At 48.3% G+C, this 15,634-nt stretch overlaps 1 protein-coding gene across 1 annotated transcript; it reads right to left on the reverse strand.

Annotated features, from left to right (window-relative positions):
• Positions 1-11,840: 11,840 nt before the first annotated feature.
• LOC141914236 (uncharacterized) lies at positions 11,841-13,789 on the reverse strand. Its single transcript, XM_074805503.1, has 2 exons — positions 12,338-13,789; positions 11,841-11,870 (listed from the first exon to the last, which is right to left on the reverse strand). Exons 1-2 carry the CDS (start codon positions 13,787-13,789, stop codon positions 11,841-11,843), a joined length of 1,482 nt encoding a protein of 493 aa, XP_074661604.1.
• Between the last annotated feature and the right edge of the window lie 1,845 nt (positions 13,790-15,634).

Below are 15,634 nucleotides of genomic sequence, written 5' to 3' on the forward strand. Positions count from 1 at the left end.
CGCGCGCGCAGGCAGGCCCGCCCGCCGCCGCCGCCCTCGGGCCGCCTCTCTACTACCGATCGATCGATCGATCGATCGAGAACCTCCGCGGGCGACGCCGGCGCACGTTCCGGCGAAGAACCGAAGCTCCGACGGCGGACCGCTCGTCGCGCGACGAAGGCCCGAGTCGGACTCGGCCCTTTCATCACGCACCACGTACGTTCGACCGAGCCTTCTCTCTCCGATTGTTACGACTTATTTCTAGACGGCGTACCGACGGCAACTGCCAGGCAACGCCAGCGCACACTCCGCTTTAGCGGAGACCGATAACGTTACCGGGCGACTAACTGCGGTAACGCGGGCGCCGACCGTAACCCGGCGCGCGGAGACCGCCGTCGCTTCTTACGCGTTCCGCCTGAGCGGAGACCGATAACGTTACCGGGCGACCAACTCCGGTAACGCGGGCGCCGACCGTAACCCGACGCGCAGAGACCATCACTTCTTACGCACGCACGCACGCGGCCCGCCTGAGCGGAGACCGATAACGTTACCGGGCGACCAACTCCGGTAACGCGGGCGCCGACCGTAGCCCGGCGCGCAGAGACCGTCGTCACTTCTTACGCACGCACGCGGCCCGCCTGAGCGGAGACCGATAACGTTACCGGGCGACCAACTCCGGTATCGCGGGCGCCGACCGTAACCCGACGCGCAGAGACCATCACTTCTTACGCACGCACGCGGTCCGCCTGAGCGGAGACCGATAACGTTACCGGGCGACCAACTCCGGTAACGCGGGCGCCGACCGTAGCCCGGCGCGCGGAGACCGTCGTCACTTCTTACGCACGCGGCCCGCCCGAGCGGAGACCGATAACGTTACCGGGCGACCAACTCCGGTAACGCGGGCGCCGACCGTAGCCCGGCGCGCGGAGACCGTCGTCACTTCTTACGCACGCGGCCCGCCTGAGCGGAGACCGATAACGTTACCGGGCGACCAACTCCGGTATCGCGGGCGCCGACCGTAACCCGACGCGCAGAGACCGTCGTCACTTCTTACGCACGCACGCGGTCCGCCTGAGCGGAGACCGATAACGTTACCGGGCGACCAACTCCGGTAACGCGGGCGCCGACCGTAACCCGACGCGCAGAGACCATCACTTCTTACGCACGCACGCGGTCCGCCCGAGCGGAGACCGATAACGTTACCGGGCGACTAACTCCGGTAACGCGGGCGCCGACCGTAACCGAGCACTACCGACCCTTCTAGCGTCAATTCGCCGCGACCGCAGCCGCTACCGTTACTGTTACGACTTATTTCTAGACACCATCGACCTACCGACTCGGGCGGGAGGGCGGGCGGGCCTCGTTCGTGCCGCCTCCGGCCGGCCGGCCGCGCCGCCGCCTTCGACCGACCGACTGGTCGCCCGTTCACTATCCCTACACATATAGCGACCTGGCCTATTTCCGTTCTCGTCCGAGCCTCGGATACTCGGAGCTCTACACTCCCACTTAGAGTCTGGACTCTGTCGTTTTTCGGAAATCTACTCTACTCGCTTGCCGACCACGCGCGCGCGCGCAGGCAGGCAGGCAGGCCCGACGGCCCGAGTCGGACTCGGCCCTTCGTCGCGCACCACGTTCGTTCGACCGACCCTTCTCCGATTGTTACGACTTATTTCTAGACGGCGTACCGACGGCAACTGCCAGGCAACGCCAGCGCACACTCCGCCTGAGCGGAGACCGATAACGTTACCGGGCGACCAACTCCGGTAACGCGGGCGCCGACCGTAGCCCGGCGCGCAGAGACCGTCGTCACTTCTTACGCACGCACGCGGCCCGCCTGAGCGGAGACCGATAACGTTACCGGGCGACCAACTCCGGTATCGCGGGCGCCGACCGTAGCCCGGCGCGCAGAGACCGTCGTCACTTCTTACGCACGCACGCGGCCCGCCTGAGCGGAGACCGATAACGTTACCGGGCGACCAACTCCGGTATCGCGGGCGCCGACCGTAACCCGGCGCGCAGAGACCGTCGTCACTTCTTACGCACGCGGCCCGCCTGAGCGGAGACCGATAACGTTACCGGGCGACCAACTCCGGTATCGCGGGCGCCGACCGTAACCCGACGCGCAGAGACCATCACTTCTTACGCGCGCACGCGGTCCGCCTGAGCGGAGACCGATAACGTTACCGGGCGACCAACTCCGGTATCGCGGGCGCCGACCGTAACCCGACGCGCAGAGACCATCACTTCTTACGCGCGCACGCGGTCCGCCTGAGCGGAGACCGATAACGTTAACGGGCGACCAACTCCGGTAACGCGGGCGCCGACCGTAACCGAGCACTACCGACCCTTCTAGCGTCAATTCGCCGCGACCGCAGCCGCTACCGTTACTGTTACGACTTATTTCTAGACACCATCGACCTACCGACTCGGGCGGGCGGGCCTCGTTCGTGCGGCCTCCGGCCGGCCGGCCGCGCCGCCGCCTTCGACCGACCGACTGGTCGCCCGTTCACTATCCCTACACATATAGCGACCTGGCCTATTTCCGTTCTCGTCCGAGCCTCGGATACTCGGAGCTCTACACTCCCACTTAGAGTCTGGACTCTGTCGTTTTTCGGAAATCTACTCTACTCGCTTGCCGACCGCGCGCGCGCGCGCGCGCAGGCAGGCAGGCAGGCAGGCAGGCAGGCAGGCAGGCCCGACGGCCCGAGTCGGACTCGGCCCTTCGTCGCGCACCACGTTCGTTCGACCGACCCTTCTCCGATTGTTACGACTTATTTCTAGACGGCGTACCGACGGCAACTGCCAGGCAACGCCAGCGCACACTCCGCCCGAGCGGAGACCGATAACGTTACCGGGCGACCAACTCCGGTAACGCGCGGGCGCCGACCGTAGCCCGGCGCGCGGAGACCGTCGTCACTTCTTACGCACGCGGCCCGCCTGAGCGGAGACCGATAGATAACGTTACCGGGCGACCAACTCCGGTATCGCGGGCGCCGACCGTAACCCGACGCGCGGAGACCGCCGTCGCTTCTTACGCACGCACGCGGCCCGCCTGAGCGGAGACCGATAACGTTACCGGGCGACCAACTCCGGTAACGCGGGCGCCGACCGTAACCCGACGCGCGGAGACCGCCGTCGCTTCTTACGCAAGAACCAAGCAAGAATTTCCCCCGTGAAATGTGCAGCAAGGCTTCCATGCAAAGAAGTCGCTAGGTTCACCATAGCAGGAGCCACAGTGGCGGACAGCCATTCAAGTGTACACTTCGCAAGAATACATACGTGCGGTGAAGCACCTAACGAACAAACATTACACACATGGTGCTTATGATAATGCTAATGAAGAAAGAGCAAGTCATTGGACTTGTTATAGTAAATTCGAGCCAGGGGAATAGGTACATGATCGTGGGGGTAGAAGTGAACATAGTCGTCGTTTCGCTGGACGCAACACGCTGCTGCATGGACGAGCATTCGTCACGCAGTTTTTTTTTGCTTAAAACTACGGCGTGGAACAGCAACACCGGTAGAAATCTTTCGTAGTGACTCTACGAGCTGAAATGTCGCTGCCGCAGATTGCGCAAACATACGGGCAAGCGAGGCTTTCCGTAGGTTTTAGCTTTATATCGGACTTAACTGGGCGTAATTTTAGGAATATACTTAATAAATTCAGTTACATCATTTAATCCCATTAAATGAAGTTTTGTTAACTGCTTTTTAAAAAGCATTGTATCCAGTTCCAGGTCCAAGCTTTTTTAACCTCTTAATGAGAGGGCAGCCTTCAGAACATACTTCAACTTTTTCTCAGAACTGCTTTCATTCTGCATTCGGACAATGATTAAATATAAAGCTAGCAATCGACAAAGAGAATTTCCCTTTAACAGGAATAGATACAGCACACGAAATAAAAGTGGCACCTGGAAAGAATAAATGAAGCCTCGTTTTTCAAATATAATACACAGCATAGTTCACCGAAGCGTCATACAAAATACAGTAAATTAGACTCGAATGGCTCCGTACAAACTAAGAAAGAGTTGATATAAAAAGGTCAGACAGTATCAAACTTCAGAATATTAAGTAACATATTGCACACCAAAAAGATAGTGTTAAGTAATTAGTTAAATGGTTTTCATGTTATCCCCTACTCCTACGTCTGATATCTGGGTCGTTTTCGTTACGGCGCATTATTTCTTTGAAGGACAATGGATACTACATTTTTTTAACCCTCAACCCAAGATATTTATATATCGTAAAGCCCAATGACGTAGTGGTGTCATAATGGCATACTCACCATCAATGCAGATAAAATTGATAGAGGCAGGCCATAACCTGGACTTGTTTTGAAACAACGGGGAAAATCTCTGTTTAGTTTCGTTTAGTTTATTGGTCATATATGCATTAATCATGAACAGACAAACTTACAACTAGGTTACATATACATAGAATATATGTTCGCGTCTAGTGAACGACGAACGACCGGTATGATTGAGTATTTACGGGTTTATTACAAACGTTATTTAAATATGTAGTACAGTATAAACGGTAAGCACAAAAGTCGTCGTACCATCGGCGGTCGGTCGCTGCGTCTACGTGGTTGCAGCGGCACCCTGAAAAGAACGTACGACGGGAACGTTAAGCTAGCTGTCGTGCCGTCGGCGGCTTTCTACGGCGAGCGACGCGAACGACGAAGCTTACCTTGAATTCGGATTGTCAGCCGATCTGCTGTCATTGATCGTAGGCGGCGTCCGCCGTTTTCAGGGAATGCGCCAGGTGTTTCGCTAGCGCCTGCTGAATATCTCACGCCATACTGCGTTGAGACACTTGGACATAAGCTGAAAGCGTGAAAGAGGAGACGTTATAGGCGGCGGCGGCGGCGGCGGCGGTCTACTCCGGTCGGCCGCGGGTTACTTACCAACGAAGACAATTTGTCCCCGTAACGCGTGGTGAACAAATAGTCGTGTTCGTGTCGGCCGTCGAGAAAGAATCGGCGCGTATTGTGCCCGTATTTCTTCAGCATGCGATATATTTTGGCGTCGACGATGAGTTAGCACGCCTGTCCGCTTTTCGTCGTCTTGTGAGTTAAAACCTGACGACGTATCTGGTTTCGTTTTCGGCGTCGGTAACTTTGCATGCTATCTTCAGCCGCGAGTATTCGACGTTTGACGGGTCGCCACCCCGCTTCCCGACGCTGATGACTAGCGTCAGCATCAGGTAGTTCCTGGCGCGAAGAGCTTTCGACTGCGTCAACGACGCCGGCTTCGAATAAAGAAGTTTCCAGTTTCCAGGCGCCATTTTGTGGCGGTCCCTCGAGGTCTCCATTGTTGCGATAATTTGAGCTCATTTTTAAAACATAAGTTTAGATTGAATATCACATAGTTCTGCAGTCCCTTGCTCGATGAACTTAATTTATACACCATTTTAAAGGAAATAAAATGCAGATATTTGTTGGCGATTCTTGGAATTTTAGAATGCAACAATTGAGAACAGTGACGATATGAAACCAAGGACCGCATATCTTATCGCGCGTTAAAGAAATCGCGATATTTATTAATTTGAAATATCTAAGTATATCTTGAAGCTTTATTTCCAATTTTCACAGAGGTAAAAGATGGTTATTTGCAGAGAAACGAGCGAGCGAAGAGATCCTTACCTGTAAGCGAGCAGCGCCTCGTCCAAGAGGTTATTGGTTCGGTCGGCGTCGTCCTCGTCGTCGGGGTCGTCGGCCGCTCATGCATAGCCGGAAGCGTTGCGACCCTCTTCTCAAGGCGTGAGGGGTCGGTCGGGTAAGGTGTATGTCTAGCCTGGTTACCCGAATTCCGCAAAGCGGACACTCGCGCGTTTTCGACTTCAGGTTTCGTAAACGATTCTCGCGATAGAACGCCAGGTCGGCCTGCTGATGGACCTGCCTTATATGCCGCGGCACGTCGCTTTTCTCTTCCAGGCAGACCGGACACACGGCGCGTGGACGTCCGCCGGTGGTGATCGACTTGCGGCGGCCCGGGTTGCCTTTCTTGAGAGCCATCTCCTCCGCGTCGCTGATCTCGTCGTCGTCGTCCGGGTTATCGGCGGCTCGCCCGCCTCGCTGTTCGGCGGTACGACCGGCTTCGACGAGGGAGAGGGAGAGGGAGAGGGAGAGGGAGAGGGAGAGGGAGGGGGAGGGGGAGGGGGAGGGGCAGGGGCAGGGGGGGAGGGGCAGGGGCAGGGGCAGGGGCAGGGGCAGGGGCAGGGGCAGGGGCAGGGGCAGGGGCAGGGGCCGGGATAGGGTTAGGGCCAGAATCCTACCGAGATCGGAACATTTAAAATGTGCGCATAGTCCAAAAGTGTTCATAAAGTACGAACGTTAGAATCCTAGGATGTGCCGAAGGACAAGTCGGCCTTTAGGCACATACCTTTTTGCCTTTGTGCACACTTCTGCACCCCTTATGCACACTTCTCTTCCCTTGGGCACATCGACGTGACTTAGGCACACAATTTTTTAATCGCGTTTCGACGCTCTCCCGACGGGTCCGTATCGGGCCCGGCCGTTCGGGCGCTTACGGGCGCGGCAAACGGCCGAAACTCCGGGGGTGGCTAGACCCCCTCCCGTACTACGGCTACCGACCTTTTCGAGGGTCTGGGCCGGGCGCAAGTTAGGGAATTCCCTCGGGATCCCCCCTAAGTCGGAACGAAATTTCGTCCAAAAAAATTTCTAAGTCAGAAAAAAAAAATTTTTTTCTCCCTAAAGCGCCCCCTACGGTAATAGAATTGTTCCATTTCGCGTGGAGAACTCTGCAAAAATTGTCTTCCAGTTTAGAACGTAAGGGAACGTTGTTTTCGCCTTTTTCGTTGTTTTCCTCAAGTGTTAAGCCGGCCCATGGGCACTTAAAAAAACGCCCCCTATAATTGAAAATCAAAACCTCCCACGACGTCGAATGACTCCCTGAGAACATCGCCCAGGCCTTGGATACCCGAAATTGCTACCGGTAGTAGGGGATTCCCCAGTTCGGGGATACGTTTAGGGCAACGACCTATCCCGTATTTTGGGCACTCCCGCGCAGCATTTCGCGGGAATAATCTTCTCTAAGTACAGTGTGCGTAAAAGCCATCCGGTTAGAGGTATACCCATACGGTCGGGTTCGAATCCCGAATTAATCGTGTGTGCCCATAAGCCATCCGGTTAGAAATATCCCTAGGTAAAAGGTATCCCTAAATCGGACGTTGAGCACACCAAAACGAGAAAAAATGTTTTTTAAAAACGCATTTCTTAAGGGGCAGACTACGACATTCGGGTGCTCTGGGGTGTGTAGAATCGCGTGGTGGTATCGGTTTTTCGATCAGAATCGCGGTTTTCTAACTAGAAGCTAGTCCGACTATTTTCCGATCGAAAAAAAGGCATGTGCGTAAGGGCAACGAGAAATCTTTGAAGTCCGAATTCTCGGTAGTCCCTGGACCGAATCTGGATTTGTAAAAGGAAAACGTCGCTCTTTATTAGAGCTTTCAAATGAGACCGGAAACGGGGATCTACGTCCAGTAATAAGGACTCTAGAGTCGTTTAAAGCGAAAATCAAATTTGTGAAATGATCTCGACTTTCGAATCAAGTAAAGGTGATACTCACCTTAACCTCATTTTTTGGCCGATTCAGGGCAGACCTGGGCTATGTTAGGGGGTCTATAAACCGGATGTTCCGGTAGTACAGGTCTTCCTGAACGTTTTGGCTTAGGTGACTCGAAAATCGGTCCAGGGGTTTAGGAGCGGTGACCCCCGAAAGGTGGGGGGGGGGGTCGATGTGCGTAAGGGCCAAATCGGTTTCTCGAAACAGCTCTTCCACCGGAAGTGTCGGGTGTGGAGATTTGAACTTCCGGTCACGCGTTAAGGGTCCCACAGGGAATCTATACACGAAAAAATGGGCGTCGTCGGACGTATCCTTCCGGAGTTATTTCGTTTATTTTACAGCCCTGAATATTGTTTGACCCCTCAAAACGGTACCCGGCCTATTCATGAGACCCAGCGCACGTCAGTAGCGGACGAGGCCTCTAGACTCCGCTCGAGGTCGTCAGGAGTCTGCGCATGCGCGGCATGACGCGTTAAGACCCCAGGGGTCGGCCCCGGGACCGGGTATTCGAAAAAGGCTTTTGAAATAGAGTGTGCGCAAAAGCCATCCGGTTAGAGGTATCCCTATACTGACAGCCTCAAAGTAGAATGTGCGTAAAGTCCATCGTATCAGAAGTATCCCTATACAATCATGTTCGAATCCCGAACTAAATTATTAGCGTGTGCGTAAAGTCCATCCTGTTAGAAGTATCCCTATACAATCATGTTCGAATCCCGAATTAAATTATTAGCGTGTGCGTAAAGTCCATCCTGTTAGAAGTATCCCTATACAATCAGGTTCGAATCCCGGATGAGTGATTTTTTTTTAGGATCAAAATCGTTATAATTCCTCATTTTTCAGATGTGTCCGGGTTTTTGCTAGAAATCCTCGTTTGATGACCGAAAAGTGATAACAATAAGAGTGAAATTCGATATATCTAAATCATTTATTCAAAGGTTTCTCAGGTATTGCCTCAATTTTTCAACACCGTATTTATTTACTATTTTTGTATGTCTTTATTCTTTTCTGCGACAAGCACTATTCTCCATGCTGGCATGTACTTTTTGAACGCGGCCCGAATCGCCTTCACCCCCTCCGTTGCATATCTTGTTCGCTTTTTTACGCGCTGCAAAACAAAATGGATAAGAATGATCCTGAAACTGTCTTGGTTGGCGGAAACAAATAAAAATGAACTTACCACCGATACGTCGGTTGTGCTGGATGAGGCTAGGCTTATATTTTGTTCTCGGTCGGAACTGTCTTCTTCGTCTTCTTCATCGTTTGTTTGACCTCGTTCCTCGCTTCGTTCGCCTGGTTCAACATCTTCAGTGCCGACATCTGCGTCTTCCGGGGGGCACTCGTTCCTGCCTCCGATTCCATTTCTATTTCTTCCGGGGGGCACTCGTTCCGGCCTCCGATTCCGTTCGAGGTTTTTTTGTTAAGACACCTGTTTCGAGCTGACAAAAAGAAAGAACTGGTTATGCTTGATGAAACAAAATTGTGTCTATTACAGCCTACCCCGAATGTCCGTTTTACGGCTTTGCTCACGTCGATGGTTCCTTTGTGTCCATCCTTTAAGTTGTAGAACCTTTGAGCTGTCTTTTCACTGTGTAACATGTAGTGCGATAATTGCGTTCGCAATCGCGGATTCTTATCTGCCATGGCGGTCATAATGGATTTTCGGATTATCGTAGGCGTAACCTGTCTTTTTCCAATGGTCAACTTTACGTACTGTTGTAAAGGTCTGAGAAACATATCATGAATTAGTCGCTGAATTTCATTTCCTAAAATGATTGATACAATTACTGACCGGTTGAGGTAATGAAACGGAAGAACACCTCCATCGAAGTTACGCCAAATCGTTTGGTCTGGTTCGTTGTCGAATCGCTTCGCGAATGTTTTCAGAAATCCAAATGGTACAGATTCAAGGTGAATATACCCGGCACCATACTTAGCGGTTGTCTTGTGCGGTATAACCTGAAAAAGAAAATAGATAATAATCGCTGAATAGTTCAGATACTTTGAACAATGAATGGGCTATACCTTGATCGTATACGTATTATCGACATCTTTCTTCGCATCATTAATCGCGCTCGGGGTAATGCCAACGGTTAGCGAAGGGCGGCTTGCTCCCAACGCAGTAACCACGAACAACACGAAGTTGCGTACAATGCAGTACTCCTCTGCAGTCAACGACGTCGGCTTTTTCTTTAACAGTTCTACTGCTGCTTTTGATGTCTCCGATTGTAGAATTTTTTTAACATCATCACAGTCAAGCAGTAGTTCTACAAAAAAGATTAAACATGACAGGAAAAATTCACCCTTAGTCACTGCATGCAGTGTATGTATGTATGAGTAGTGATGGTGGGTTACTATAGGCCCGTGGTTAAATTGTGGTTGTGGTTAAATCCAAGATGGCGGCTGTCATGTGATCCAAGATGGCGTCCGTCCAAGATGGCGGCTGTGGTCACGTGATCAAAGATGGCGCCCCGATCCAAGATGGCGGTTGTGGTCACGTGATCAAAGATGGCGGATTTTGAAATTTCGATGGATGCTTACACCAGCTGTTACCCGATTACTCATGCGATAATCCGCGTTCGAATAGATTAAACAATACCAAATAACGACAGTTATATATTTCAAACAATGTTACATATGTGAAACCATTGCCACGACACAAAAACAAGTGCGGGCAAGAATATTTATGCAATAGATTTACATCATAGGTCGAAAAGTTATCATTTAGTTACCAGCCATCAAGGGGTAAACATCGTCACGATCGCAAAGGAATATATTAAAATGGAGCCGACTAGTTCATCGTATCTCTCCGCGGTCTCTGCATATCGTAGAAGTCGATGATATGTGTGCACCGAAAAAGCGTCAAAAACTTAACTTACAGGAACGAAGAGGAAAATACCCCAATCTAAAATTGGATTTTAGTGGTACGTTAAATTTTTGATTTAATTTAATTTTCAATATCTTTGTACTTTTAACTTGGGGGGGGGGGGGATATCATGTAGCGGGGTCACTTTTCATGACAGTCGTTGTTAATAATAATTATTTCGTTTTCTTTTTCAGGCTTCCACGATGAAAATGCTACGGACAATGTTTTAACACCGCAGTCATTACGGCAAGTCTCCAATACAGAATGTATAACCTACAAGACGAATTTCAACCAGGATCCTCACTATATAGGAATGAGGGTATATGCGTCTGTAAAATTGTGGCAGGGGAAGAAACGAATCGACATACGATTGCATGATTGTAATCGTAAAATGAAACTATTCCCTACAAAGTGTGGAATTTCGTTGTATTTGGAGGAATGGATAAATCTAAACCGTCGAAAAGCAGCCATCGAGGATGATATCTTATCCGTAAAAAACAATCATTTACACAAAGGCGTGTTCAGCTTAGGTCGAAATAACTATTTAAAAATATACCGTTCACTACATTCAGGGCATATTTGCGTTGACATTAGAAAATATACTAGAGACGTTGTCGTCGGTGAAACAAAAGCCACCAGTACCGGTATAACGTTGTCTCTCGCGCAGTGGCAAAATTTAGAAGCTATCAATTTCGAGCACGATGCACCGGAACTAGAAGAAATGTCAATCTGTTTTCACGAAAATCAGGAGGATCGATGTTTATTTTGTCCAGATGATGACACGTCAGATATACTGCAATGCCCTGAGTACTTCGATATTTCATTTAAGTAAAAAACACAATCATATATGTATAAGCGTAAAAATAAAAGTATAATTTATTGATCTCTTTATGAATACGTAATAAAAAGTATAAAAATAATATAGAATAAACATCTTTTTTCATCATTCTTCTGGTATATATATGGATCGTGACATATGATATATATTGAAATAAGAATATAAAACGGAATATCTGGATTTTACAACACTCATCGGAAATTTGAGGATTAGAGCATAGTTGCCGATTTAACAAATATACAACCAAAAGAAAAAACAGTTATCATTCTTACTACGGTAATACATCTAATGTACGTCGTAAATGATATAAAACAAAATTGATACAAACAATACGGGTAAAATATGTTGTTTACTTCAAATCGTTGGACAACGATAAATGTAAAAACATTTGTTCTTTATGCGTAAATGATATAAAACGAAATCGATACAAACCATATGGGTAAAATATACAAAAAACAGTTTTCGTTCATAATTTCTCATTTTTTCTCAAAAACCAAATGGAACGGTAATGTGCGGAGTACCCGGAACAAACGCACGTTTCGTATATACAGCACGATAAATCTTTCGTTCATCTCTATTTACAATGTCGCACGTTTTTATTAGCCTAGTAATTTTGTTCGGGTTATTAACGTACAAATGATCAAATTTCCCGACGACGACCATTTCTAACATAGAATTAAAGTTTATTATTTTATTATTTCTATGGCTAAGCGATATCCCCTTAACTTTACATACCGTGGAATACTTTTTATCCCGCGGCGAGTACACATTAAACGCGTAATTTTTTGGCCCTCCCGATACAAACTCTGTGATATAGGCCCCCTCCCCATAATCCCCCGATAACTCGTCGGTCATATCCCCTAAAAATAATCCAGTAGAGGGGCACCAATCCCCCGGTTTGTGAACGTATATTATGGAATCCGTATCTGAGTATAGGGTTCGATCCCCTAATTTTTCCATATAGCTATATAATATCAACCGCGCATGCGCCGTTGTGAATGCGGCTACAGTAACGTTTTTTCTCAAACTCATTTCGACAGCGTCGTCGACCTTTTTATAGTGTACGCGTACAATCCCGTCGTTGCACAATAACACATCGCTGATCTCTAACGACGAGTCGTTTATCATGGCGAACAAATCACCCGGGTCGGAAATATATTTCGATGTAGTTTTATTTTGTTTCTGCCCGAGTTTCCCCCACATTGAATTTAGACATAACTTCGCGACAGTTCGAAGGCCACTAATCTTTTTGATTTTCTCTTTTTCCAAATGAACCCCCTCCCGAAATTTGTAATCATCTATGCATTTATCTCTTTCAGCCTCTGACATATTATCGCGCGGCCACCCACTGGCTTCGGTTTTCACTTTAAGAAATTGATTAATGTAATCTTTGAACAGGCCCGTTGCATGTGAGTTCCAATGCCAAACCTCATGAATTTGAATGATTTTATAACCCAAACTTATGGCTTTCTCCACCTCTAGCGTAACCCACTCCCCCAAAAGAACGCGCTCCGTTTCGTTATGCGTGCATACGTCGTGTTGGTTACACGTGTTGGCGCATGTTGCGCAAAGTGGGAACGTCAATTTACCACCGGACCTGTATGGTAATACGGGCAGAAATAAACCCCGGGGTGGTAAAATTGAGCATTTGATTAGACCGTAATATTCAGATATATCGCCCCTGAAATTTTCAGTGATAACATCTGGGTGCCCAATCGGGTAGCTACATCGACTATTCACGTACGGGTATAAAGAGCAAATGTCGATGTAGCGGATTTTTTCATCGTCGACGATTTTATGATGAAGCTTTATGGCGTTAGTTCGACCCCCGTAGAAACATTTTCTAGGTTCGAGGGGGTCGAAAACAGTTACACGTTCCACAAAAGACTTAAAATTTACGTCGTCACGAATCTTACGGTTGTAATCGTGTTCCCACATTTGCACAACAGTATAACCCATTGTTTCCAACTCGTGCTTACGACGTAACGTAGCCTGATACACGTCGTCAAACGTACGACCACCTCTGTTACAAGCTACCGGGTCACCTCTAACCGGGAAGCATTTGGGGCAACCGTGAAAGTAACACCCGTTAAACTCGTAGACGGTGCGTGTTTTTTCGTGGAAGCCGTCTACCTTAAATTTACCGAGTGTTACTTCACCCCCGTTCAAAACGTGTTTGATATCCAAATTTTTTTCCACCGCCAACCATTTCAACCACCGAACAGCCATTTTTGAATACTTTGCGTTTGGTTTATATCCACCCGGTGGTATGAGACCAATCGTGTCGGGTTTTAAAAAACGCGATCTGAGTGCGAGATTGCACGCTGCGGCGATCGTGATGCAACCGTCGAATGGGTCGACACTCGTAATACTATAGAATAGCTCTTGGAATTTGACTACGGATTGCATCAGAATATCGACATCCGAGCGGCAATACTCGACTAGCTCGGTTTGCATATCGAAATGTTTTTCAAGCTGTTCGGCGTGCCATTTGAGAAATTGCTGTCGATCGTTCTCGTTCATTCCGTCGGGGTTATAATATTTTGATTCGGGTACCGGACCGGAATAATTCAAAGTTTCCTCCCGGCAGAAGAGATAGGGAAAATACCCCTTTTTTAATTCAATTAACCCCAACGTCGATGGTAATTTTGCCAATTTCATGGGTTAAAAGTTTAATGTATCTAAAAATTGCATATTCAAATGCTTCACGTACATGGACATGATTTTACCGCCATTAGGGATAACTTCGGGTAAAATGCCCTGATTCACTAGAAACCTTAACACAAAGTAACCGTCGAATGACATGAAATTGTGGGCAAACACCAGCGACCCTCGGTTCTTTTCTGAAAATAACCATTCGCAGAACGAGGTATCGCTGGTAAATATGTGCTCGTTTTTCCCACAATCGCTACATGTCGAATCGGCGGTTCTTTTGGTCAAAGCACAAGTACCGCACGTACGGTGCGCAATCGCCAAAATAACTCTGTGCGTACCATCCACCGTCATCGTCTCGAAGTCAAACGATATTAATTTTTTTTCCAAGACGAATTCGGTGGATTTTTCGGCGACCTTTTCATCGTCGTCGTCGTCGTTAGACTTTTTTGTGACCAGTTGCATGTAACAGAGGTGATCGAGGGGCATATCTTTACCGCACGATTTGCAAAAGTTCAACCCGCAATTATGATCGTCTAATCTATTTCGTGCTACAATTTTTTTACAACTGAGACAACGTGCTTTTCGATCGCACATTACCGAACCGAATTTATTTTTGCGAGTCGTGTGCTGAAGGAAACACGACTCGTTTTTGAAATATATGCGGCACCTAGCGCAATAGAATACACCGGGTTGCTTAACGCAATCTATACCTAAACATAAAGAACAAATGTTTTTACATTTGTCGTTTTCCAACGATTTGAATCCTCTTCTACATTTAAAACAGTAGTACGATTTACACGTGAATGCTGTCATCGATTTGATAACGTCGAAGTGGTTATCGGAATATAAAAGAATAATATGTCGTTCACAATCGGGTTTCCCGTTTTCATAAAGATATCTGTAACTGACGTTATCACCGGTGACAACAATCACGTGGTATTGTTTCAAAACGGTTTTGCAAAATTTATCTAGCTCACCTAAACCACAAAGACCGACTGGAACGTTGGCCTCATGGTGTAATTGTATAGCAGCTGTTTGTTGAGCGCACTTTTCTGGATGTCTCAATTGGTCGTATGCGGGGTTATTGTCGGCTAGCGCTTTACCTACTACGAGTGCCCTCGCCAGACATATCTCGTCGTCGGGGTTGATAATGCGTACAATCGATCGTTTCGTTTTCGTGAAATTTTCTAGATTCACGCTAACGCGTTTCTTATAACCACCGCCTTCGGGTAGTCTAATAAAAATGCAATGGAAAATTATTCCATTCACATCCAACGATTCATGCGATTGCAACACCTTTCCGATCGTATCTACTATGAACTCTAAAGAGAGTTCCCTGACATTCATCAGCGGAAAGTTGATATTGCCGTTTAAATCGGGATGTTCGATTGACAACCTCATGTGATCGCGATCAGTGGCACCCATCATCTCGAAGATTCCCTCCATGATTGTATTTATTGAATTACGAATGAGTGTACTAATCTCAGGCGGTTGGTCATCCTGAGTATCGTTCGATGGTTCGTCGTCATCGGGCATGTTGAGGGTTGCTTTAAACACATCGGTTTTCATCGAAAACTTTTTACTCTCTTGTCGATGCATCTGGAAAGACCATGAATTACAACGTTTTAAAACATTGAAGATATTTCACATTAACTTATATTTTATAATTATATAGCTTCTTTATAAAAGTAAAGCGATACATACTCTTCGTAA

This window comes from Tubulanus polymorphus, chromosome 12 (assembly GCF_964204645.1).
Source record: "Tubulanus polymorphus chromosome 12, tnTubPoly1.2, whole genome shotgun sequence".
Classification (NCBI taxonomy): domain Eukaryota; kingdom Metazoa; phylum Nemertea; class Palaeonemertea; order Tubulaniformes; family Tubulanidae; genus Tubulanus; species Tubulanus polymorphus.

What these genes read in the sequence shown, in the direction of transcription:
- LOC141914236 (XM_074805503.1), bottom strand. Translation starts at nt 13,789, where the DNA reads ATGAACGAGAACGATCGACAGCAATTTCTCAAATGGCACGCCGAACAG. An exon ending in TATTGTGCAACGACGGGATT is followed by an intron (nt 11,871 to 12,337) that starts GTACGCGTACAC and finishes CAAAATTACTAG; the next exon opens with GCTAATAAAAACGTGCGACA.